The following is a 13,911-nucleotide window of genomic DNA, read 5'->3' on the forward strand; positions in this document are numbered from 1 at the left end:
CTGTTAGTAAGCACGTGGCTGATTTAGAGCCCTGACTGCTTTTCCTCAGCTGTGCTTGTGCTTTTCATGAGTGTTCACGTAACCACAGATGCACAAGCAAACACTCTGTTGTAACGGCATAAACAAAAACCGTTCATCTAAAATCCAACAATATGACAAAGATAAAGATGGGGGGAGAAAGTCGGAGGGAATTGTTTTTTTATTTTCTGGGGAATAGACCACAAATAGAGTTTGAGTCATCACTCACACACTCTTTTAACCCATCTTGTGTGGTCAAATGTCAACTATCACAGCATGTGTGCATACTGCATGTGGTTATGGGTATTGTGTGTGTGTGTGTGTGTGTGTGTGTGTGTGTGTGTGTGTGTGTGTGTGTGTGTGTGTGTGTGTGTGTGTGTGTGTGTGTGTGTGTGTGTGTGCGTGCGTGTGTGTGTGTGTGTGTGTGCATGTTCTGGAGTGCTTTCAAAGTCTTTAGTCATTCCCATAAGTTATTAAGCTATTGGCAGTAGAGCAGCCCAGGCAGTGTGTGTGTGTGTGTGTGTGTGTGTGTGTGTGTGTGTGTGTGTGTGTGTGTGTGTGTGTGTGTGTGTGTGTGTGTGTGTGTGTGTGCGCACGCATGTTCTGGAGTGCTTTCAAAGTTGCTGTTAGTTTTCCATGACATTTCTCTGTGATTGTGGTTTAACACTGAAAAACCCACTGAATGTTTTTTCTCTTAAATAGCAATTTGGCTGTCCTACTGGTTTTCTGTTCATACCGCCAAGTTTATTTTTCCTCACTTATCCCCAAGTACCGCTACTGCTGCACTCGATTGCTAAATGACAGGTTCAATTAAAATCACTTCCAAAACAATCTGTATTAAGTCTAGAGTGTATTGCCTGAACATCTGATGTCAGTATTTCTTTAGTCCCAAAATGAAACTACTTCCAACTATTGTTATTTGAAATGTATTCTCACCAAACATTATGATATTAAGCATCAAGAAAAGTACATAATTTGGACATAAGTTACGTTTTAGACACATTTTTGACCGGAAATTTGACCTGTGAATGTTGTTGTTATGTTGCTAGAGGAAAATAAAATAAAAATCACTTGCTTTTCTTGTTACTGTACTAACATTTAAATGGTCACCTAACAACAGATTTATCTAAATGAATAAGTATTACTTCAGTAAGATGCATTTGGCCTTTTTAGTAGGTACATACTTTCAGTGTCCAGATTATTTTGGAATACAAATCAACAAGAAATACAATTATCCAATTCATTTCTTTTAATTCAACCTTTAATGAATGCAAATTAAGTGCCCAATGTCTTGGTTAGGTTATTGGCCCTTGACCATTGAAAAACAACCAGTCTGGAGGAAAGTCCACTGTTGGATTACGTCAGTACACTACTTAGCCATACTGTACCCTGTTATTCCCAAACAGCAGCACCACTCACCCACATTCAGGAAGAGGGGGGTAGATGCAGGAGGGAAGGCACCATAGTACAGAAATGGCGGCCTTATGATAGTCAAAAGATGACCTTATAAGCATGTTTTTGTTGTGTACCAAATTACACTTATTAACAGACGGTGGCACAAGTACGGAGATTTTCCAGTGATTTAAAAGTCCTTCCAACAGACCACTAACATGTTCTGTGCTTTCCATTCACAACTCTGGAAAACATTAAGAGACCACACCATATCTTTAAATCTCTTAACTCAGTGGTCTCCCAATGTACTTGGAGGCATCACAACCTTGATAAAAAAAGGGCTTTCTACCAAAGATAATGATTGTCAAAGTCTTTTTTGGGAAGAAAGTTTAATTTTTTTAGTCTTTTGAAACAGTAGTTCACACGTGTTTTGTATTTAAACATTTCATGAAGGGAATGTTAAGTTAATTTGTGAGATAGTGGAATCTTATTGTTTCTTTTCATGTGGACAATCCCATTACAATTAAAAAAAAAACGTTTTCGTTGGCTCAGTGATTGGAGCAGATGTCAGTCAATCTAAGGGTTGGTGGTTTGACTCCTAACTTCTCATGTCTTCATGTTAAAGAGTCCTTCAGATGTGCTTAGATTCTTCTGATATAATAAGTCAGTACGTTTTATCGTCAGTGAACAAGAGGTAAGATAGCACTATTAATCAATATATGCATTCCATTCATCTTTTATCCGACCACTTTCAAGTATTTTAATTCCTACACAAAAACGCTTTACACATAACAAAGTCACATTTGAGCCATATATAACAAAACCACCCAGTACTGTAAATACTGGATCTATAAAATGGTGCTTCTGTTCAAGGTTGGGAATACAACACCATAACCTCATATCCTCTTCAGATGCTAATCAAAGCAAGAGGGACGGAGCATGTGATGAAGAGAATTTGTAGCATATTAAAAGAGGCATGAGTACATAGAGAAATGCCCATATTGTTCTGATGCTTCGATGTTACAGACAATGGTGTTGATCCACGGCGGTCTGAATTTTCACCTCGAGTACCCTGATATAAACACATTTCTAAAAGGTTATAATGCACATACTTATGTTGCAGGCCCCTGAGATTTTACACCTCCATTTGCTTTTAAAAAACATTTCCTATTGATCCCCCAACAGTAAAACAGCTCCCCCCCCCCGCTCAGCCTCATAGAGAGGGATGCTGTGGTTTCTAGGCTTCTTCCCAGTAACATCAAAGCTTGATTGATGGCACTTGAAGAGCTGTGTTTGATTATACAGGATAGGAAACACACATAAACACGCGATGTGTACAAAAGAGCATTCATGTCTCTCCTCCACACATACACATGTACACACAAAGGACATCATGCAACACACTGCAATCAGCTGTCACACACAGGTACATAATGAGATTCCACAAAAGGGTAGAGCAAGGCCTGTACATTTCTGAGTAGGAAGACATGAGTCATATGTTTACACTTAATAAATGAGCCTTCTATAGACACTACTGCCCCATATGAGTTACTAAGCCCCGGGAAGATATACAGCCTGTGAGTATCTGTTTGAGTAATTTATAGGCCAATAGATGTGGTCCTGCTACGTTTGCTCTAAATTTAGATTTCCATCAGCTTTTCTCCTCCGATAGAGAGCGCATTTTGAGCGAGAGCGAGTTTGTCTTTGGTCAGAGCCCCTCTTGAGTCAGCCAATAGCAGCTCAGCATGTCATGTCTGCCAGGCATTAAACTGTGATTTCCACATCTGTTGGGGATTATGTGGTCAATATTATCTCAGTCCCTCCAAACCCTTCCAAGTTTTTCTTCACCTTTTTTTCAAACACAATTTATTTTCCTCTCCTCTTACTCGGCTCACCCTCTATCTACTTCTTCTCCATCTTGAAGTCTGTTACTGATTTTAGGTGGTGACAGCTATCCAATACAGGCAGTATTCTTGCTAATTATCTTTTCTTACTTGACCTCGGTCAAACTGTGTATGGAAAGAATACAGTTTTTAATTGATTTGGTGCCAACAACCATGAAAGGATTATGAGGCAACGGGCTGACTGGGCACAGTAGCCATTTAGTCATTTTGTTTCTCTGACGTTCTGCACCTCTTTTTGTTTTTTTACGCCATCTTTTTGTACTTTTGGTTTTAACTCTTTTTGGAGTTGTTTTACCTTTCTTTGTTGTCATTTTAGCTTTATTGTATTGAGTCTCGGTGTAGGTGTTATGCAGCTCTTTATTCTTCTTTTTGATCTTCTTTTTGGTACTACTTTCTAGTGCATTCATTTGTAGTTGTTTTTTTTGTTTCAGTGACATTTCTCAGGTGAACCAGAACATTCTTGTGTTTTTGATTAAAAACTGCACCTGTATTTCAGCATTTAGTTCATACAGGAGATGAAGAGAGTGACAACCTTCCCCAAAATCAAAGGATATATAGAGAAACGGTAATGAAAGCCAGAGATGCAGGCCTTTTTTAAAGCAGAGCTATTCTGCTGTCAAACTCTACATTTAAATTGCTTTACCAAATTGTATTGTATTTTAATAGAATATTGCTGTAGCATTTGGCTGCATAAAGCTGTAATATGAAGGAACAAATAAAGATAAAGAAATATTGGGTTGGATTTAGTTTGAGCCCTCTGACCTTCTGGAGCCCCTCACTGGGCTTGTTCACTAGTCTTTGCATGCAAAAACAAAAGCATTTATTTTAAAACAAATTCACTTTGTCTTACTTCATCGCTGACTTGAGCTGAACTGATGCAGATAAACTGAACTTATCTGGTATCCAGCTGACCTTAGAATGAATGCCAAGAATTATGTCCACATACAATCAGACCCAGGTGTCTTATCTCTAACTTTCTTCTCTCCTTTTTGTTTCATCTGTCCTAACAAAAATTGCACGGATCAAATCATAGTTCTATCAACATCCATTTTGTGTTCCACTGCATGAACAAGAACACACACACATATGAGATATAAGAGAGCATGACACAGACATACACCCAGGGTGGCGTCTCATTCCTGTGGCTCATGAGAGCAGGCACGATGGGAGTGAGGCATGTAATGTGATTTATAGAGCTGGGCTCACTTTTCAAATTCAATCAGGAACTTTGATTACTGATGAAAATTTGAGACAGGAAATCGCTTTGATAGCAAACTAAAACCTCATGAGACACAAGAGCACTGATGTGTGCATGTGTGTGTGTGCCGACCGCGAAACACTGAGCCTGTCTGAACTCGGCCATATTTGATTAGGGAGGACACACGCAATGCAATCAAGAGCGACAAAGCAGGAACTCCAGCAAATTTGACCAATGACTGATGAAATCTTTCCTCTGGTTCAGATTTTATCTACTACTTTATTTCCGTCTCCCTTTTTGATACTCGCGCCGCTCCCTCACTCACACATGAGCACCTTTTTAAGTCTCACAAGCATTATGAACACACAGATTCACAAATCTACGGACACACACACACGCATATGGCTGACCCTGCAGAGGTCATGTTGGATCTATGGCTGTTTGGTCTCTTGTGTTATTTTAATGTCTGCTGTTGCACATGAGGGGACACTCAAACCCACCCGACAGCATGACAGAGGGGCCCAATTACCATTCCCATGGGAGGGAAAAAAAAGAGTGTGTGTGTCTCCAAAAGGGAGAACAGTAACACGGAGAAGAGAGAGGCAGATATAGACAGTGAGCGACAGAGTGCTTGTGCTTTATATGTGATACAAACATGACAGGCTCATCAGTCACCAATGGCCTTTTAAAGTGTTCTCCATAGGGACACCTGACCTTTCACGTGAAGCCAATAGCAGCTGCATGATGAATCAATCGCCTAAGCCTTTGGCTCCCACTCCATGTTATCCAGAGTAAATATGTTAGATGACATTCTCCCTATTGAGACACCTGGAGACAAAAGCCCCAAGTTATGGATTGGCCATTTAATGTGAAAGGGAACCCAGTGGTGATATCAGTGAGACAGAATACTAGCTGCATGTGGAGAAAACCTTTGGATGGATGGAGGTAGGAAAAATTAGAAAGCTAGGAGAAGAGGAAAAAGCGAGGAGGTAATGGGATGGTTGAGGTCAGAGAGCTAGCCACAACCTCTCTGTGTCTGTCTGCACAGAATGGATAGGATAGGGGAGGGAAAAAATGGGGATCCACAAGGCCAGCAGAAAGATTAAGAGGAGGGCAGAAAAGGAGATACTGAGGAAATGGAGAACAGGCCCTGAATTTCTTGTATATCTAGCTGTGTAAGAGAGAGAGAGAGACGGAGGGGGGCGAGCGATATGGGAATATGGAGCCTAATATGATGGGGTAAATGAGGTATAATGGCGGTAACATAGAGTGACAGCGACTGGACCAGTGCATTAAGGGGTTAACCAAGGCCAGGAGTCACTGACCTTCCCCCTCCCCCGGGACAGAATTATCTCTCACTAAGGAACACACACACACACACACACACACACACTGATAATGAAGATGTGGTTGCAGGACGACCATATTTTGCCATTCAAGAATGTTATGATGGGAATTTCACCATCACTATCACCATTAGAGCAGAGCTGAGGACAAATGAGACTACCCTTCAATTCTCCAGTCCTGCTATGATTTTCTGCAAGACTGGTCAGACATTCACCAAAACAAATGTTAATACCTTCAGGCTTTGTTGCAAAAAATAATTAAGCTTGGGCTTTGTTACACTTTCATGTAGGGCCATTTAGAATTGTATACCGTGATATTCAGGTAGTCCTTGTGTAATTGTACTGTGGGATTGTACAAAAGGACACGCATACTTTTGGTGTGTGTGTGTTTGTAAGAGGGTGATGGAAAGAAAATAGGCAGAGGATGTGTGAAAGAAAAAGACACTGCAGGCTTCAGGTGAGAAATTAGAAATATTAGCATATTTATTACAGCAACATGAAAGACATTAGAATGCCTACACCCTTTACAACAAGCAACGCAGAGGAGACTGGCATGGGGACAAATAAGCATTGTAAGGTGGCATAAGAGAGAGGGACGAGGAGAGAGAGAGAGACAGAGATCTGCATTTTTTGAATGAGAATCACTCATGAACACTTACAATACAGACCTGGTGGGGAATAGAGGACACACACTGTATTTGAGATCAAGCAAACAAACCCACATTGTTAACCCTGATGGTGAATAGTGACACAAAACTGGCATCTTTTTTTTGGAGTTGAAATCAAGGTGTGGACTTTGACCTCTCTTAAGTGTAAAAGATTGTACAAAGGGAGGTCATTTTTGCAATATTTTCTGAGTGACATTTCTAATTCTGACTTTGCATTAGGATTGCTGCATGTGAAAATAGTTTGCAACTTAGAGCAGCCTATCAAACAAATCAAATAAATAAGGATAGTTTCCCAATCAGCAATTACAGCTTTAAGATTCATTACACTGTTTTAAGGACAAAAAGGACATGGTTCTGCTTCATAGTGAAGGTGCTGTTGGAGCCGGTCTTGGGATTATACAAAACCAGGGTGTTGATGTGAGGTCATCTTAAGAACACAGATAAATACTACCTGTACATATACTATACTCTTAATATCGCCTCTATAGGGCAACAGAAAAGAACACTAGCTCAGTAAATAAGGCATCTAAAAGGCCAGCTGTCAAGGGTAGTCCGCTTGAGTGAAATCATAGAGTTAGCAAGAGTAGAATGTACCAACAGTTTCAGACTCTGTGAATTGTATTTTGTATTGTATTCTGAACCAATGGGGCAGAGAATGCACAAGTAACAAGCTATACAGTGGTGGAAATTAATGTTCCCTACAGTTACTCTTGCAACGCCTGTCAAGCTTTCTTTTTTGAAATGGCATAGTCGTTTTGAGTTATAGGAAAACTGTCACTGGCATGATTTACTCTTTTAGCTGTAGCTAACTAATCAATGAAAACCCTGTAAAGATGGTCAAAAAGGGTTTTATTTTCATATTCATCACAACACCTTGGCCTTGGAAGCGATGTTGGAATACTATTGAAGATGGTAAACTTGTTATTCCGACATGCAGTTTATAATAGAACAGACAAACAAACTGTTAAATCCATTCCTTATGCTTTTGCTGTTGCGTTTAAGGAACGGTTGAACAAAAGGTCAACACCCTGGAAACTCTTTAAATGCCAAGTTACAAGCTGTTATTGCATGCGAGTCGCTTCAGCATGCGGAGAAATACAAAGCTAGACAGGTCTGTCGTGCCTAGTTATAGTTGCCAAGATTTGATTGGATAATTTCTGCTTTGTGGAGGGGTTTAGCTAATGCATCAATTTGAGCATGTCTCTTATCTCAACCTCCCCTCTTCCATCTTTATATCACCAAGAAAGCACTTAACAAGTTGTTTTGTAGGTGGACACAGGCTTAGAAAGTGCTTGTAATTACTGTTTAAGGGACGTATGCAAATGAAGCCAGTGAATCAATAAGGAAAGTCCATTCTACTCATTCTAACACTATGGTTGAAACTGCACTCATTGTTACCTGTCAATCAAAGCAGAAGCATCGCACCATGCTACATTCCTTTGTTCAGACCAACGAATCACCTCCCTGCTATTTTCTCCTGTACGACACGCCCCTGAACGAGTACTTCAGAAATCTCTTTTTCACAATAAAAGTACATCATAGTCATTATCATCGTTATCATTACAAACATTCTAACATTGGAAATCAACTCTGTACATATTTTACACTATAATACAATCATATATACTGTACTATATGACACCGTTGGTCCTATAGAGTACCACATATATTAAAACTGGGGTCTGGGAGTACGCTTAAGCAGGTTCAGTGCCATTAATGCAGTGCACACAAAGAGGGTCCCATCATATCTAAGCTTGTATTTAATGTGAAAAGCAGCAGTTTCCTTCTGATAAGGAAAAACCAACAAACCAATTTATTTATGTATTTGCTGTAAACATTGTTTTGTAAATGTACCTTATCAGTAATGGATTGAAACTAGTGATGCTTGAAATAGGTTGACTGATAACAAGAATGTGAGACAGTACAAGACGCACAAATCATCTTTTTTAAGTACTTTTCACCCTCTCGTGGTTGCACAGCTGAAAGTCTACACAGCGTATATATATATTTCCTCTTGCTGAAAAAAAAGCGTCCATTCCAATGCTCTTTTTCATAAAGAAGACTTGAACAAAACATTGTAATTACTGAGACTGGCCTTATGTTAACATCCAGCCGTTTGAACTGATGATAGGACTGAGTATAGTAGTAATGGTGGTATGTTGCCCAGATGAAAATGTCAATGTTAACTGTACATGGCACAACACTGGATAAACACTTTCTCAACAGTGTCACTCTAGAATGACCTTGGCAACACCTTTTCTTAACACGAAACACTATAACTTTCTTATCACACCTGAAACATCGGAAGGCAAACTTTTAAGCTGAAATATTCCTAACAACATCATACTGCGACAGCCGAATAGACAATGTTGTTTAGAATAGACAGCTTGTGATGGAAGAGTAAAATGTATCTGTGCTGTAACTGCAGCTTAAGCAGTTTCCGCTGTTTATTTGCCCCCGATAAACATCAAAAGTGCAAGCAGACTAGCAAAGGTGCTCTGGGTCTAGTTGCTGTGGAAGTGTGTCTGAGAGCAGTCACTAGGGAAGCCCTTGTCCTGGTCAAAACTCTATTCAAATGATTCATACTTCCATCCTTCATGAGCTGGCAAAATCTACATCCCTGTCTATCTCTAAAGGTCCATTTTCCTGTTCACCCCACCCACACATTCATGATATCCATAATCTCGGCTCACTTATTGACTCTCTGTATAAAGAGAGCAATGGAAGGGGCCATACAAGTACCGGTACTAAGTTATAACTCCCATTAAACCTCTCCACCATTACAAACGTTAGGTCCATCTCTACTGTTGTGGGACACACAGCCCATATAAACATATATCTACACATATACATATCTTCTGACCCTTTTTAAACTCTTCAAGGTGAAAACTCAGAACAGAAACAAAATGACAGTAAAAAAACAACAACTGTACACCTCACAGACAGTGATGATAATTATATTCTGATTCTTTTTTTTTTGTCATTTCCTCTGTTAAGAATTCTTTATTGGCTGATATGAAGTGAAATGGTCTGGGATGCTCTAGATGTGGCCTTGTTGTTGGACGTGTGTCTCTTTGTAGCTCCATAATGGTGGCTGGGTTACTGAATGCTAAAGCCAGTGGTGCCCATCGAGGGTAGGAAGAATGGTGAAATTGCGAGGAGATGAAGGAGTCAAGCGTCCATGTTGTCTCCAACTCAGGGTGTCTCAAAATCAATGGAGGCCCAGAGCACAGAGTATCCATAACAACTCCATTTAAGTGGGGAAACTCTTCATACGGAGCATCCATTTTGGCTCTGTCTCACTGTGTGTTTCTGTGGAAACTGTTATACTTGAACGTGCGTCCCCTGGGTCTGCAGGGTCTGCACGCTGGACAAAATCTTCTTCTGGTGGCCGGCAAGATTCACCCCCATTTTAGCCAATTCACTACAAGAAAGACAGAAATAAATAGTTTTCATTAATGACACATGAAGAGAAAGAACATTGTTTCTCAAATGCCACGCAGCTGCTGAGGATGTCTAATATACTTGTGTTAGTCCCCTTGTTTCATTTTAAATGGCACTCGAGTGGTATAAAGCATGTCTTTAACTGACAATGTTGACCTTTTTGAGTGTTTCATTTAACTGGGATAATTCATCAGCCGTTTGTACCTGACGCTGATGTAGAGGATTGAGTCCAAGCTGACATATCCAGCACTGGAAAAGTTCTCCTTATACTGGCCCATCTTGATGGCCTCCAACCACTCATCCACTGTGTTCACACTGAACTCTGGGGTGGTCGGGTCCTCCCTGCTGGGATACAAAGCACACTCACAACTTAATGAAATGTTGTACTGTTGAGTGGCCAAATAGAAGTTTCTGGTTGGTGCTGAGGTCAATTATTTATCTCTGGAGCATAAGGATGTGTCAGCAGCACACTGATGAGCCAGTTAATGCTCAATCATGGTGCTCTATCTGCATTTTGGCAGAATTGCTTTCATTCTGCAACAACTGCAGTAAGAAGGACTCAAATCCACTGTGAAAAGAAAACATTAACTATAACTTTATGTACCCATTAATGGGTAAGTATGATTAATGATTTATCCCCCCACTGCCCACAAGGACGTGCGAACATGACTTTACTTGTTGGACCCTTTGACTTGTTTGCTTGCTTACCATTACTATAAATTGATATAAATGATGTCTGTGTTTAGTCATTTGCATGCTCAAACTTAATACCTTGTAGAACAAATTGCATCTGCTCTTAGATACAATGTGCTTCTACATACCATGCTGTATAAGGTTCCATTAAAGGCATGCCATAGTCTATGAGACTATTCTTTCTGGTCACGTTGTTATTTGTGTCTTCGGTGTGTAGACCTTTGTTAGCAGTGCTCTTGAGTCCCAGTTGCCTTTTCGGTTGTGGTGGAATTTCTTATTTTTTCTTCTATCATCTTTGAAAGGGACTCAAACATGTTCTATTGCACATTCTGTATGCTGTTCTGGTTCTAACCCTGTTAGCCTGAAGTGTAAAATGTAAAGAAATAATGATATTTTAGGGATCTGTGAAATCCAAATGCATATGGGAATATGTATATGCCAACCCACAACCTTATATACTTACCTCTTCTTTGAGAATGTAACTTGGGTGAGACAAGAGATACAAATGTAGTACTTCAAGTTTGTTATTTAAAACTGAATAAGATCAGTAATAGTGTCTTCTATGCATGTACTTATCTTCCTATAATATAATCAAATACGAAATAACTGATTGATGAAATGATATTGACTTTAGATGTGATGACAAAAGACATCCTTGGATGCTTATAGCATGTGCAAGTCAGTGAAAGGGATGCATTTACAGCTTTCTCCCACTGACCATTCTGAGCTGTTGGCCAGCTCTCTGAGGCTGGCCGGGTTTCTGATGAGCTTGTCCAGGATTGTGACGATCTGTCCAAACTTTGGCCTGTCGCTGCGTCCCTTCTCCCAGCAGTCCAACATGAGCTGGTGCAAAACCACAGGACAGTCCATCGGAGCGGGAAGACGGTAGCCCTCATCTATTGCTTTGATCACCTGCAGGGAGACAAAATCAAGTTCTGTGATCAGGGAAATAAGAATATCTATGAAAATGCATTGTTATAGTTAAGAATTTAGCTTAAGATGGAGAAAAACATTTGTTACTTTAACTGCGACATGGTGTTTGTGACTCACATCCTGGTTGGACATCTCCCAGTAGGGTCTCTCTCCGTATGAAATCACCTCCCACATGACGATACCGTAACTCCACACATCGCTGGCTGAGGTGAACTTCCTGTAGGCTATGGCCTCTGGAGCTGTCCACCTGATGGGGATCTTCCCTCCCTGCAGATAGTTTACAACACAGTCAGCACACTCTTATATTGTAATGGTGTAAATATGTTGCTTTATTAGTACGTTTATTAGCGGCTATAATAAACCCAGAGTAGGGCTGTCAGATCAAATTATAACATGGTGGCTGCGGAGAATCTTGGTGCAGCGTTGCCTTTAACCACAGAGCACTTAAGGATACACACTTGTCTCTAATCTGCTAACAACACACAGGGTTACCCTTGCTCCAGTGTTTATTCTTACACTTGACTTTCTTTTCTATCTTTTTTCCCTCCTCCATGCTGCTCCTGCCTTTGTTGTTGATGCACAGATCAAAAGGATTCCATAAAACCCACAGTATGGACACAATAGGCAGTAAGATACCCCGCCCTCTCTTTCTCGCTTCGCCTCACACTCACACACGTACACCACACCTCTATAGGGCTCAGTTGAGCTTTTTAACATGCGGCAGCTGCCTCTGCACCACCTAGCACTCCCCATCTCTGCTTGGTCAAAGTCAAATAAAAGACAAAGCTGCCAAGTCGCTCGGCACTGTACTTTTGTTTCCACCCCCACCCCATTTTCTTTATTTTTTTCTCTTAACTGCTCTCTCTGGATCATTCCCCTGCCTTCTCTTGTTCTCTCTCTCGCTCTCTCTCTCCCTCTCTTATTTAATATACACTCTTCTCTCTCTGTCTCTTCCCCATCTCCGCCTCGCCCTCTCCCTTTCTCCCCCGCTTCATGCCTGCAGCTCTCCATCTAGGTCTCCTGACATCAGTGGGTGTGTGTGTGATTGCAATAGAGCAGTCAGCGGCTGATACACTCCTCCCAGGGCAATGCTAATGCCATATTAAAAATAACATCCCCAACACTTCCTATGAATATGAATAATGCCATCTCCTTGTGGGCATTTTAGATGAGTTACTCCGCAGTGGTTTAACTCACTGACGGTTGAGTTTCTTCATTCTCTCTGTGCTCTGTGAGAGGATGGTGATGTTACCAAAGACTTATTTGAATTGAACATATGAAGGAAAAACACAAAGCTTGCTTTTGTGTATACTTTTAGTTTTGTGAACTGTATACGTTTATCAGTTGCACAGTGTCATACAAAACTTAAACTGTAATGCAGTAACTCAGTTCTGGAGCCCTATGTTTTGACAAAGAGTCGTCTACGTGAATTCATTCTATTCAGGTTAAGTTCCAGATATTATCATGGTGTCAGGTCAGTTGTCACATATGGACATAGAACTGAAGCTTTCTAGTGTGTTGAGCATATTTTACAAATTCAGGTCGGGCAGTTATTTTCCAACATTTCTATTGTAAAAAACAAGCAAAGCAGTTAATTTCCTCTGTGTTCATATATCTTGTTCAAGGACCTTGTTAAAGTTATATAATATAAACATTTTCTGAGTCCTGATTGGAGTGAGGTTGCCAGAATGTAAAGAGCAGCATCTATTGTTTGAGTTCATACGTATGAATGGGAATATTACCTAAGTAATGGTAAGCAAGGGTTTTTAGAAATAATAAACCTTCAAGTTATTTTCTGTGGAGCTCAACCTAAGTTTATAAAGTTACAACTTAAAAACCCTTCGGTAAAAAGTTAGCAAACACGTAGATCTTCAGGACAGAGCTGACTCATCTCAATTCTACCAATTTACTTTGGCCATGTCAAACAAGCCAAATAGGCCAAAATGTTAGCTATGTTATTGTGACATAAAAAGAATAAATTGGTGAAATTGAGATCAGTCAACTTTGTCCTGAACATCTGTGTGTGTCTCCTGCGTTTTTTTCAAGTTTGCTATCAGCTCTGATCTTGTTTCCAGAGAAATGGATACTTGGTCAGATCAACTTCTTTATTTTGTGCATGTTGCATTGTTTTATTGACTGAAATGAACTATGTAGAGGTCAATGGGAGGGTACACTGTAACTGGAGACAACATTAGTTCATGACAGCGGCAGCATGTGTGTGTGTCTTACCCTCGTGGTGTAGGCAGCCTCTGGGTCATCCTCCAGAACTCGACTCAGGCCGAAGTCGGACACCTTACACACCAGGTTGCTGTTGA

General features: G+C 40.4%; 1 protein-coding gene across 1 annotated transcript in view; it reads right to left on the reverse strand.

The window, feature by feature from the left end:
• Positions 1-6,316: 6,316 nt before the first annotated feature.
• Positions 6,317-13,911, reverse strand: part of LOC104958294 (ephrin type-A receptor 3-like) — an 11,663-nt gene continuing 4,068 nt past the window's right edge. Inside the window, exons 2-6 of the mRNA XM_010786016.1 lie at positions 13,826-13,904; positions 11,714-11,863; positions 11,382-11,575; positions 10,175-10,312; positions 6,317-9,950 (exon numbers count right to left, since the gene is read on the reverse strand). Of these exons, the coding sequence (XP_010784318.1) occupies positions 9,851-9,950; positions 10,175-10,312; positions 11,382-11,575; positions 11,714-11,863; positions 13,826-13,904 (661 nt within the window). The 3' untranslated portion in view covers positions 6,317-9,850. The remainder of the gene's footprint in view (positions 9,951-10,174; positions 10,313-11,381; positions 11,576-11,713; positions 11,864-13,825; positions 13,905-13,911) is intronic.

The sequence above is a fragment of the Notothenia coriiceps genome, unplaced genomic scaffold, assembly GCF_000735185.1.
Source record: "Notothenia coriiceps isolate Sejong01 unplaced genomic scaffold, NC01 NC01_scaffold00000969, whole genome shotgun sequence".
Taxonomy (NCBI): domain Eukaryota; kingdom Metazoa; phylum Chordata; class Actinopteri; order Perciformes; family Nototheniidae; genus Notothenia; species Notothenia coriiceps.